This window comes from Rhincodon typus, chromosome 8 (assembly GCF_021869965.1).
Source record: "Rhincodon typus isolate 14 chromosome 8, sRhiTyp1.1, whole genome shotgun sequence".
Taxonomy (NCBI): Eukaryota; Metazoa; Chordata; class Chondrichthyes; order Orectolobiformes; family Rhincodontidae; genus Rhincodon; species Rhincodon typus.
Genome location: NC_063339.1, coordinates 67,586,578 through 67,599,492, shown reverse-complemented (window position 1 = coordinate 67,599,492; position 12,915 = coordinate 67,586,578). Strand labels below are relative to the sequence as shown.

Below are 12,915 nucleotides of genomic sequence, written 5' to 3'. Positions count from 1 at the left end.
CCAAGTGCAGGGGGATCTCTAAAGCCCCTGAGGGCAGAGAGATCTATAGAGCCCTCGCTGTAGGGGGATTAATGCTCTTGGCCTCTGTTGTGATTCATGTTTGACATGGGAAACTTTATTAGATGTGTACAAGAGAGTGTGTTTGACAAGTGTACAGAATTATGAGTGTTTTAAATAAAGTAGGTAAAGAGAAACACTTTCCGTTAGTTAATCACACTAGAACAAAGGCCACAGATTTGAGGTATTGCAAAAAATGCAAAAAACATTCTTAGCTGCACATAGTAATAATCTTAATTTGCTGTCCACAAGGGTGGCAGAAGCAGAAACAATCATTTTAAAATAGAAAGTAAATTTGCAGGGCTTTCGGGACAGAGCTGGCGAATGAGACTGACCGCAATACTCTGTGGATAGCCAGAACAGCCTGAGCACCAAATGGCCTTCTTCCGTGCTGTAATATGAGTCTCTGTATTGCCAGTCAGCATAACACTGATTTGACACCGCTGCTGCCATTTTAAAAATATGCTGCTCCAGCTAACATGCCTTAAACATGCACATAACTTATGTTCTATTTAAAGGGACCATGAACAATCTTGCAGTTAATGGCTGATTAATCTCCTATACGGAGTGTCGGAGTGCTTCGTGGTTTGAAGGGTTAGCTTAAAGTTGGGGAAGTCAACAGTGAGTGGGTTTATGAAGGGGAAAGAAAATCATTTATTAGGTCTGATTTGAAACTCTTAATTCATATTCAGGCAGAGGACAGGTTTTCTGGCAGGTTTAAAGATTCAATACCTGCAGAGCACAACAGCATGACAGGTTGTGCTTACTGTTTCAGATTCTTCACTTAGCTATTGTGACAAGATCATGGCCACATGATATCATTGTAGTAACATGAAGAGGGGAGCTGCAACAGACATGAGACCACTGGGAAAGGAACAGAGGAAAAAGTTCCAGACAGCAAAATGATACTGTTTGCTGACTCTGGGCAGTTAGAGCTCAGATTTTGAGCGATGAGGAAGCGACAGAAGGTTGCTGACTATGCTCGGGTTGCTTAGGGCTCAGGAGCCTTGGAAGTCATTTATAGCTCACTGTAGCCATAAACTGGAATCATCCCAATGTGTAAGTGCTGGAGTACAGTATTAATAACAGTCTCTGGAAAAGGAACTGAACCATTAGATGATGTTGCTGCAGTGCGGTGGCTCAGTGGTTAGCACTGCTGCCTCACGGTGCCAGGTTCAATTCCAGCCTCTGGCAACTCTCTGTGGTGTTTGAACATTTGCCCCATCTGCATGGGTTTCCTCCATGTGCTCCAGTTTCCTCCCACAGCCCGGAGATGTGCAGGTTAGGTGAATTGCTTATGCTAACTTAATGATAGGGTGCTAGGGAGTGTTGCCAAACAGCGACCTTGGGGTGCAGGTTCACAGTTCCTTGAAGGTGGAGTCACTGGTAGATAGGGTGGTAAAGGCAGCATTACACTTGCATCTATTGGCCAGTGCATTGGGTATTGGAGTTGGGACATAATGTTGCAGCTGTACAGAACATCAGTTAGGCTACTTTTGAAATACTGCATTCAATTCTGGTCTCCCTGCTATAGGAAAGGTGCTATGAACCATGAAAGGGTGTAGAAAAGATTTACAAGAACATTATCAGGATTGGAAGGTTTGAGCTTTCGGGAGAAGCTGAATCGGCTGAAGCTATTTTCCTCTGGAGCGTCAGAGGTTGACAGACCTTATAGGGGTTTATAAAATCATGAGGGGGCATGGATAGGGTGAATTTCCAATGTCCTTCCCAGCTAAGGGGAGTCCAAAACTAGATGGCATAGATTTAAGGTGAGAGGGGTAAAGATTTAAAAGGGACCTACGGTGCAGCTTTTTCATGCAAAGGGTGGGTGCATGTACGGAATGAGCTGACAGAGCAAGTGGCGGAGGCAGGTACAATTACATTTTAAAGGCATCTGGATGGGTACATGAATAGGAAGGGTTTAGAGGGATATGGGCTAAATGCCGGCAAATGGGAATAGACTAATTTAAGATATCTGGTTAGCATGGACAAGTCGGAGTGAAGGCTCTGTTTCTATGCTGTACAACTCTGTGATTCAAAATTGCCCATAGTATTCAGGCATGTGCAGTCTCTACCTAGATTAGCCATGGTAAATACAGGACTACAGTGATGGGGGGTGTCAGCGTGGATGTGATGCTCTTTGGAGGGTTGGTGTGGACCTGATGTACCAAACGGCCTGCTTCCACACCGCAGGGATTCTACGATTTAGGGAATTCAGAGTCTAGACCTTCAAGAGAGGCAAATTTCTCAAGCGAAACCATGTTTACAAGATTTTATTTCACATCTGGCTGGGTTGCTGAGTAATCTATGGTCGCAGCTGCCATGCAACAAACAGTGTGATGCACCTTACCACAAATGTGTCCGTTAATTCCGATTTACCTTGTGTTATTTTCGTATGTTACAATATGGGATACACAGTAGAACGTCTTATGTTCTTGGTTGTACAGTAGACTTTATTTTCGATTGTTCAGAATCACATGCATTTATTCTCTGAGCATGCAGCGTTTAAAATTTGTTTTTAAATAAAAAGTTTGAGGTCCAAACTTCAGGATCTGGTCTGCAATCGCAACAGGCTGCAGCAGCAGCTGTGATCTGCTTAGATTTCAGTGACAATCCGCTATTCAGCCACACATTGAACCCGTACTATATGCATTTTGTGTAATCACACTTGCTTTAACAGAAGATATACCTGATATTTTAATATTGCTGCAATTTCACATGTACCTTGATTCATTGTAATATACAGCTGAATGTAACTCCTACAATTTTTATATGGTCATCTTTCATATTAATTGAACAATATGCACCAAAATTAACCAGCACATGGATGCTTGACAGCAAGATGAAAGAAGCACTCTTAACATAATAAACAAAATATGAAACTGAAGAAGTAACTACACCCATACTAACAAGGTGACCAGTTGCCATAGGTAAGGGATACTCTACTGATAACAGAAATATTAGCATGTCATCAAGGAGAACAGCTAACACGTCAGAGGATAGACCAGGAAGATGGTACAGCAAAATCTATTAATGTAAAGATTGAAAAGATGGAAAAAAAATCCATCCCATTGTCAAGACCAATAGTTGGTGAACAAAAGGGGTATGACATCTTGCGGACCACTGAACCACCCCATTGCCCTTAAAGGGTGCTAATAAGGGGTGGCTAATTCATCCGCCATTGTCTCAAAGATATTTGGTGCATCATAGTACAAACAAGGTTTCATCCTCTTTTATACCAGGAGCTTCCTGAATTTGCAGACCAGTTGTTAAACTGTAACCACTGTTGTAGGAAAATGCAACAGTCAGTTTATAGTGCCACAAACAGCAAGTTTTATAAGTGACCAGTTATTCTGTTTTTGCCATGTTGTTTGAGGGATACCAATTGCCACAATAGGGACACTATTCTGCCACAGGACTTATGCTGTTATTTGAGGGAGGTCAGGGCCTTGTTTTGATGTCACATTCAAATGACGTTACTTCCAAAATAAAATACTGACACAGTATTAAATCTCTGGAATGACAAGTTCAAATCCTTCTGATTCAGTACCATGAATGAGAAACGTGCAACAGCTACTGTTTGAGTTGGGCATAGGGAACAGAAGGTTTAATTCCCACTACTATTGAGCTTAACCAAAAATGCTATAATTAGTTTCAGTTCTTCTGTTTTCAGATTTACACAGTCCAATAAACACTGCAAAAACAGAGAAACAAAATAGTGAAGATGCTGGAAATCTAAAATTAAACAACTGGAACATTGGATTCTAAGTGGTTTAGGAATGATGGAAGGAAAAACATGCTTGTTAAGAAGTAGAGACCCATTTAAATAGGAAGACGGCTGTAGTTGTTGGATGGCATCACCTGCAAAGTTTCTCCCAAGGAACAAAGCACCTTGAATATACTTCTTTATCGCAGGATCAAAATCCTGGAATTCTGGTCTTATCAGCACTGCAGTAGCTTCATGATGCAGTAAGAGTAATACATAAAGGCTGCCCACCATGTTTGAGCGGAATTAGAGGCAAGCAATAACAGCAATGGATTGCCAACAACTGCATCCGATAGGAAAACAAACAGGTTTTATCTGACACCCGAAATGTAAGGAAGGCAATCTGATGAAGGTATTCTATATATGTTAAGATTCTGGATTTTGAATCACTGCTGTTATTGCTAATGAGGTGGGGGCTGAACTGTAGATAAATTTAGGTATTTGTGCAGATTACTTGCAATTATTTAAAATTTCATACCAAAATTAATATTGACACACATAAATAGCAAGTCAACAGCTAGTAGAGATGGAAAACAAATTAAACTTTTTTATAAACTGCTCAAGGGGGCTTTAGCATTTCCTTTTTCCTTAATGTCTAGATTTACGAGATTAACGTATTTTTCTTATCCTCACTTCTGGATCCTTCACTGTCGTTTAAAGGTGCCATTGTTCGTGAACTTCTGTCTTTAGTTCAAGTTCAGAAACATGACATCTACACAACTCAAAAAGTACTATGTACAATCTTTATTTAAAAGGAGTACATGAGAAATGTAATTTACACCATTACATTTATTACCAAAAGTAAAAAAAATTGGATTCAGAGTCAAAGAAACCAATGTCAATGAAGGAAAAAATTGAGCAACTCGACTCTGCAATTGACAAGTTAAATGAATACAGCTCAGTAAATGCAAGTACTGCAGTTCTAACAAATTTAAGATTTGCATTTCTCACTTAAATTCGTCCTTTACATCAACTTTCACTCACTCAAGTAAAAGTCCACGATAACATGTTTAATCTGTGCTCTCACCAGAGGGTGAACGTGTACGTGATCTTACATGATCCCCAGATGCCATAGAGGAATAGCCTCTCTGCTCCTTGGCAGGAACAGGTGATCTACTTTCAGATCGGGATTTGCTGCGGCTCCTGCTCCTGGAACGACTATAGGACTTACGGCCTCTGGAACGAGATCTGGAGGAGCTTCGACTACGGGAACGAGACCTGCTGCGAGACCTGAAAAGAGAGGGGGAGACAGAGGAATAAAACAAAAAACTTTGAATAACTATAATTCAAATACTGCTTTATTAAAACTAATTTCTAGAAAGAAAAAACAAATTGCTGGACAAACTCAGCAGGTATGGCAGCATCTGCAAAGAGAAAGCAGAGTTAATGTACAAGGCTGATTTCAGAACTGTTCCAACAAAGAGTCACTGGACTTCTCCAAGTAACTTCTCCAGCCATTTCTGATTTTGTTTCAGATCTTCAGCATCCACTATTCTTTGGTTTATAACTCTAGAAACACGTTGGCTCAATTCAGGTCCACCCTTTTTGCATCCAGCTAAACATCGCTGAATTGGTCAGAGATAGAAGTCACCATAAAGAGTAACAGCCAGAGGAGATGCCATTGCAGAATAGATTATCAAAATGGGACGAGATCAGTTTAGGATGTTTAGTCAGTGAGGACGAGTTGGATCAAATGGTCTCTTTCTGTGCTGTGTAACTCTATCTCAGAGGCCGATCAAACATCTGTTTATAGCCAGAAGTTTTTTTTTAAAACATGTATAACATGACACCACTGACATCTGTGCTGAGTTAGTTAATGGGAACTGGGGAGTTGGGGGTGGGGTGAAGAATTTGAATTAGATTGTCACATGTACCTGAAGAAAGGAATACTGTAAAAAGGTGCACAATTTGCCATTCTCCAGCGCCATCTCAGAATACAAAAGACATGATTAAAAAACAGAGAAGCAGAAATAAAAAGAAAAAGAAAAGGAAACATCCAGATCACTCCACCATAAGTCCTTGCTGCCAGAAAACAAAGCCACAGTCTATCCCATAGTCTGCAAACACTCAGGTGCCCCAAGTCCCCGCATGCCACCACAGAGAGAATGCCACTACCTCCGCCGTCAGGTACCCCAGTCTTAGCCATGGCCCGAAGCCATGCTGCCACCACTGAAACCACATCACCATTCTTCAGCGCCATCTTGCCTCCACCAATGTCATCGCCGCTGCTGAGTCCGCGCTGGGCTAATCTCGGCAATACAGTTGCCGGGTCCCAAACTGGGAGCAAACTCAACGATGGGCCAATCACACTGAAGCAGTCAGGTTTTTTTTTTAAGAAACACATCTCTGGACTTGTAACTCAGAGCCCAGAAATGATCTGGGAACACAGGTTCAAATCTCACCATGACAGTTGGTAAATTAAGAAATATGAAATTTAAAATGAATTTTGTGGCCACAAGGCAATCGACTGTCGTTGAAACAAAAACACCTGGCCTACTAAAATCCTTAAGGGAAGGAAAACTGCTTTCTTTCCCTAGTCTGTCCTATGTATAACCGAGGGTCTGGACAGCAACATGTTTAACTCTGAACTGCTCTCTACAATATTTATGGGCCATTAGAAATGGACATTAAATGCCAGCCTTGCTAACCTACACTCACCTTTACTGGCTCCAACCCCGCCTCTTTGACCTGTCTGTCTCCTCTCTAGCTATCTGCTCCTTTATCCATCTTCTATCCGCCTCCCCCTATTTATTTCAGAATCCCCTTCCCCTCCCCCATTTCTGAAGAAGGGTCTAGACCCAAAACGTTAGCTTTCCTGCTCTTCTGAAGCATGCTTGGCCTGCTGTGTTCATCCAGCTCTACACCTTGTTATCTTGCTAATGTTCACATACTCTAACAGAAAAAAAATTAAAGCTGCTCTACTTTTGAAATGCTCCTATAAAACAATCAATTAAACCCCAAAAACACAGTTACAATATATTTTTAGTTCATTTGGCTAACAAAAAAAAAAAAAAAAAATCAACCTGTGTGGAAGACCTGCACTACAGCTCGGTAATTACCTGCGCTGTTTACGTTCTTCAACCACTCTGATCTTTCTTCCATTAAGTTCTGTGCCAGACAGCTTATCAAGAGCATTCTTCACATCACTATAGGAGGCAAATTCAACAATTCTAGAAAGAAAAACAAAAACATTTTTAATGACCTTGGAATCACCAAGATTGAACTTCCTTTCTTAGCATAGAGCTGATGAAAACTTAGAATGTTGTTCAGAATGCTTGGAGCAAAAGAAAATGTATATGAGTGAACATGTTAAGATTTCTTTACAAAATGTGGCCAAACCTTGCTAATCAGTTAATTATTCATAACCATTTATCTAAATAGCTTTGCACAAATGGTTTGCAAGATACACTTCAGTGACTGTGGAACTTAAATTTGTACACTGTAGAGCTGAACATGATCTTAGTAATTGATCTGCACTCACAGTCAAACCAAAGCTTTCATTAATAAATTAAAATGGTTGCATAGCTAAATTAGCAGAGATCTTGTACCACTTGTTATCCCCAGCCATCAACAGATTTCAAGGAGTAAAATCTCTTGAAACTCACCCTTCATTCATTTTGTGTCTATGTGCATCCGCAAAAGTAACTTCTCCAGCCTGTCTCATAAAATCTTTGAGATCCTATACAAGATCAGAACAGTGAGGTAAATCAAAACATTTAGCATCTTCCTCTATCAATTTCCAATGAACATCACTGGAAAAGCAAGCAATAAAATACATGAATCTAATTTCAAAATGTATATTACCTTCCTGTACAATTCCCTAGGCTATTCAACCAGCCAAATGAAACAAGTGTTCGCAGAGGCACCACCACGACTGAAGACCAGATGGTTCTCTTCACCACCCGCTTGACTGACACTACCCATTCGACAGGAGCCTTCCCGGACATCACCCTCCCTTAAAGGCAGACTCGGGCATTGCCATAGGAACAGGGATTGCTACTCTTGCGCCGTGACCAAGGACTTCTCGCCTCACTCCAATCGAGCTTCCAAACAACCCTACCAGCGAATTTCTCCCAATCAAGGACCTCGCATTTTACAGCAGGCTCTGAGAACTCTCCACTTTAGGACACCTTGTTATCATTTTCAGGGATGCAGCAAGGTAAATGGCACTAAACCCAGTGCCCACCAGTGTTGGTCAGACCACCACAACACAGATTTAGATCATCAATTGACAAAGGTAGGAGCAGATTGGCATTTCAACTAGGCCCAAGAGACCAAGGCACAGCGAATAGGAAAACCAACGGCACTCCACGTCACAAGGCCAACGACACGAGAGGCTGGTAAATAAAGGTTTTAACACTTGGTTAAATTTGAAAAACACAAACACTGAATGAACAGACATTTTAGTTTCAAGGTTAGTAGGCAATCAAGGTTTTTTTTTTATATTTAATGTTAACCACTCGAATTAAAGGAGCAGTACTTAATTTTGGATGACAATTCAAAATTAAAGCCATTGCTTCAGAGGATGGGCTCATTTTTCAGACAACCCCCCCTCTCCTGTCAAAGGTGCTAATTTTTACTGGAGTACAGCTCATTAGGTGCTAATTCTTATTGCAGAACAGTTCGCTTGCTGTTAGTTCCCTTGCTAACCACTCCTTGTAAAAGTCTGGACAGTTGTCAGCAAGGGATTCATTTAGGGGCAAAGTTTCAGAAGGGAATGAAGGTGGTAGGGTGACAGGCAAAGCCAAGCCCTATCACATTCCCATATACCTATACAAACACGTTCCAGCCGGAACTACTGGACAAGGAGCTCTGGCTTTTTCCCCCACTCTCTAGCACTACTCCGTGTGTGCTGTTTGCAGTCATCTAATTTGACACAGACCAGGTATTTCAATCTGTGCTGCTAAAAACCACACATCAACTTTCTTCCATAACAAGTCACTTGGGCATTCATAATCATTAAATACATTTAAGAGAAGGAAGCCACGTTGGTACACGGGACTGACAAATCCCAAAAATACCACAGGACTGTAAACAAGTGGAAAAGTCATTGCTTTCAAATAGTCTAAATTAGTTTAAATCCTCCACTTTACCCTAGGCCTAGATATTGACATTAAGTATAGCACCTTTGACTGCAGTTTTTCAATTAATGGAAAGATTGGGAGAAATGGCAACTATTATCAGTCAATTGATAACATTTTATCAACAGCCAGTTTTTCAAAAAAAGGCCACACATTTCACAAAATATATAACGGACATTACTGAATTGTATGTTTCAGACAAATTTGGTCGACCCTTAAGATTAAAAATTCCCACAAGTTTATCTGTCAGCAGTTCAAGTTGTTATACAATTCTATCACATATCATGTTTCTACTGCTGGCTAGTTACATTCTTTTGGAAGGAACTGTTCTGACAATTAATGCCAACTTGAGAACCACTTTTGGTTCTCCGACATCACGTTACTGTTTAAATGCACTAGACAATTTGTTTGACTGTTTCTTTATACTCAGGTTGGATTCATTGTTTGAATCTAACAGTTATGGCTACTTTTACAGGAATGCAGCAGCGATACAGTATTACACCTATATCTATAACATAAAACGACGATTAAGTTATCCTTGAAAACACTACTTACAATTAAACAGTACCATTTGATCATTTGTTTGTTTTACAAATAACACAAAAAGTAGTTTCATAACATACCTGCCAGCTAACTCTAGACGACAAGTTCTCAACAATCACTCTGTTTTCTGTACGAATTGGAGGGCCATTTCTGAAATAAATAGTAATTGTACTTTACAGAACCAGAGACAGCAGAGCAAGGAAATATTAAACAGAACAAAGTTTTCCACATTTTCCCCCATCCCACATACATAAAATACAGGATCGTATTTTTAAACATGAACGAAACTCAAACAATTTTACTTTTAGTTGGTGAATTATGCATAATAGTCAGCAAGAAGACTGAAGTTTACCCATGAGGAAAACTGACACACCTTTTCCTCTTCATACAAAAGAAATAAGAATTCTGGTTTCAAACTAACACATTTGTCATAATTCAACAACCAAGATGAGTCCATGTGAACAAACAACCCTAGCCTAGTGTGGGTTTAGAGACAGCATGCCATCAGAATACTTAATGCTAAAACAACGCAGCTATTATTATGTTCACCCAACACAGCATTTAGTTTCTAATCAAGTCACTTGGGCATGGGCCAATGATTTTTGATCCTGATTCTAGTAAAGTCAACAGCAGTTACCAACGCAACCCAGATCAGCGTTTCTAGGAATTAAAGCAGGGATCTTTCACGTCCATACGGCTGAATAGTATGCTGATCCTTGAATGACTACATGCAACATCCAAACTTTGTTAGTGAAAAAGATAAATAGAAATTCAAAGGACAAAGGATTTGGCATTTAATATTTTTCTGGACAAGGATAAATATTGTACATGAAAAGCAGGTATGAAATAACGTTTGGTGCATGATTTGACATATCGAAAATATACTTAAATTGACATGATGTACACTTTAAGGGCAACATCTATATTATAACTGTAATATTTTCTAACATTCTCAACTTAAAAGAAGGGGGTCAACGGACTCACCTTCCTCCACTTCGTTGATAGCTCTGACTAAAGCGACCTTGATAACGTCCCCCTCCTCCTCGACCCCCTCGATTGCGTGCTCTGGCATGCTCAACTGTCACCCTGCACAAGAAAAACAGTTGTTTATACATCTGAAAACAATGTATTTACTAAATCACCCTTCCAGTTTTTGAGGATTGGAGGTATAGAAGTGAAGCAGTTACCTTTCATTGCACAACTCTTTTCCATCCAGTTCATAAACTGCGTCCTCAGCATCCCTGTAATCTTCAAACTCCTGCAGACAAAAACACAGATTCACATCTCGGATTTTCCTTGTGCCAACAGCACGAATGTAAAATCTTACCCTGTTCCAAATATTATTCTAAATTACCAGATAAAGGTCCAATGCCAAACAATGTTTCTGTGTGGCTACTCATATGGAAGTGTCTATACCTTTCAATGCCTCTCACATGAAGGGATGGTCCAGGTTTGCACCAGTGACTCACCAGTAGATCAAAGATAACAAAGTCACATTCACCATCCTAATCTGTACAGACTTCAAGTTAGGTCAGCAATATTAAAAAGTTTATTGGGTTGCAAAGAAGTTAAAAAAGATGCCAACAATTACTTCTTTAAACAAACTTACCACAAATCCAAAGCCATTTTTCAGATCAATTTCCTTAATTCGTCCATATCCTCTGAAGAATCTTTCCACATTTTTTTCAGTGGCATAAGGGCTCAGTCTTCCAATGAATACTCGGGCACTCATCTTTGCTGACATAGAATACAACTGTCAAACAAAAACAGTGAGATCAAACCTGGAATACCATTGCCAAGTCAACAATTTGTACTTTTAAACAGGGAAAGACATTGCGAAGTCAAAGGCATAAAACAAAGAAAATGATCTAAAGCTTAGTCAGAAACAGATTTTTAAAAAATGTCCTAGAGATAGGTTTGAGTTTAAGGAGCAAGCTGTGCCACCTAATAGTGAAATCTGACAACGATAAAAGGATGCAGGCTACTGTTAAGGACAATCGTGAATTGTGAATTCAGCAAATGGGATATTTCACTCCTGTAAATTACAGAAGCAGAAAAGCACAAAGTCATATCTAGACTTGACCTCAAAGAGAGCTCTAAATACAAAATAAACAGACATGATGAATACTAGGGTACCTGTAAAACACCTTTTTTTTTTTAAAAATTGGAACACACAACAGAACCTCAATCCCCCTTCTCCCACCGCTACTTCACAACTGCACAGCAACACAAAAACAAACAAGAACAAACAAGAACACGTCGGAGATGAGCAGAACGGAATCGTTTTTCTGTTCTAAAACCATCGACTTGTTCAAGCGATTACGTTTTTAAAATCGGATTACATAATTTCCAGACCTGGAATGAAAAAAACCCAAAAATCCGGCACTTCAAAGATTAAAAGAAAAACGTCATTTTTTAAAACAAAAGTATCTTATCCCTGGCGTGGCCTGGCCTGGCCTGTCCTTTGAATCAGAAAACTCAAAAGCGAAAAGCAACACAAGCTGTGACACCACATGATATAAAACTTGACTACCCCTCACCCCCAACCCCCCAACCCCCCAAACCCCCAACTGGGGGGGGGGGGGGGGGGGAATGCACCGCAGTGGCTACTGTTTCCAAATCAGCAGCTGCAGTTGCTCATCTCTCCTGTTTGTGTGCCCCGCTGAAAAGCACAGAACAAATTTTCTTCTGTGTTCGGGGGTGCGGTAGTCAGGTTTTACATCATGTGGTGTCACAGCTTGTGTTGCTTTTCGCTTTTGAGTTTTTTGATTCAAAGGACAGGCCAGGCCAGGGATAAGATACTTCAGTTTTAAAAAATGACGTTTTTCTTTTAATCTTTGAAGTGCCGGATTTTTGGGTTCTTTCTTTAAAAAAAAAATCATTCCAGGGCTGGAAATTATGTAATTTAATTTTAAAAACGTAATCGCTTGAACAAGTCGATGGTTTTACAACAGAAAAACGACCAGGCCCCAGCGCTGAACAATAACCCAACAACAACACTACCCCCACCTCCCACAAAATAATAAACACCGGCGGCAGCGTCCCCAAACTCCGGTTCCCGGCTTCACTTGCTGCTATTCTCTACTCACACTCACACACAGACACAGACAGAGACGACGCAGTCCCTTCTCCTCCACCGCCACCGCCTCAAACCGCAGCCTCACCTCAAAATGGAGGCCACGCCTGCAAAGCCAGCTCCCCCAGCGCGATCTCCCTCTCTGTGCCGTCACTTCCGGGATGCCGCCATAGAGACTGTCACCATGGAAACCGTCCCCAGGCTGAAGTGGGGAGGGCGGGGGAAGGAATCGGCCAACAACAGTCCTGCATCTCCCCAACCCCTCCCCCCCGGGTCCCTTTGCTCCCTACGTTTTCCCACCCCGCCTCAATCCCATCCCCACACTGGCCTCCTCCTGTCCTTTGTGCCCATTCCTTCCTCCCATATAGTCCCCGTCCCCCTCACCCTCACCC

At 40.9% G+C, this 12,915-nt stretch overlaps 1 protein-coding gene across 4 annotated transcripts; it reads right to left on the bottom strand.

Moving 5' to 3' along the window:
• Nucleotides 1-4,547: 4,547 nt before the first annotated feature.
• On the bottom strand, nt 4,548-12,727 carry LOC109911379 (serine/arginine-rich splicing factor 5). 4 transcript variants are annotated; one of them, XM_020510678.2, is made up of 8 exons: nt 12,612-12,727; nt 11,057-11,200; nt 10,635-10,705; nt 10,432-10,533; nt 9,528-9,597; nt 7,429-7,502; nt 6,883-6,993; nt 4,548-5,053 (listed from the first exon to the last, which is right to left on the bottom strand). In XM_020510678.2, exons 2-8 carry the CDS (start codon nt 11,189-11,191, stop codon nt 4,834-4,836), a joined length of 783 nt encoding a protein of 260 aa, XP_020366267.1. In that variant the 5' UTR covers nt 11,192-11,200; nt 12,612-12,727; the 3' UTR covers nt 4,548-4,833. The 4 variants fall into 4 exon arrangements, with proteins under 4 accessions (XP_020366267.1, XP_048456151.1, XP_048456152.1 ...); XM_048600194.1 differs by having other exon boundaries at nt 12,537-12,660; XM_048600195.1 differs by having other exon boundaries at nt 12,543-12,657.
• Between the last annotated feature and the right edge of the window lie 188 nt (nt 12,728-12,915).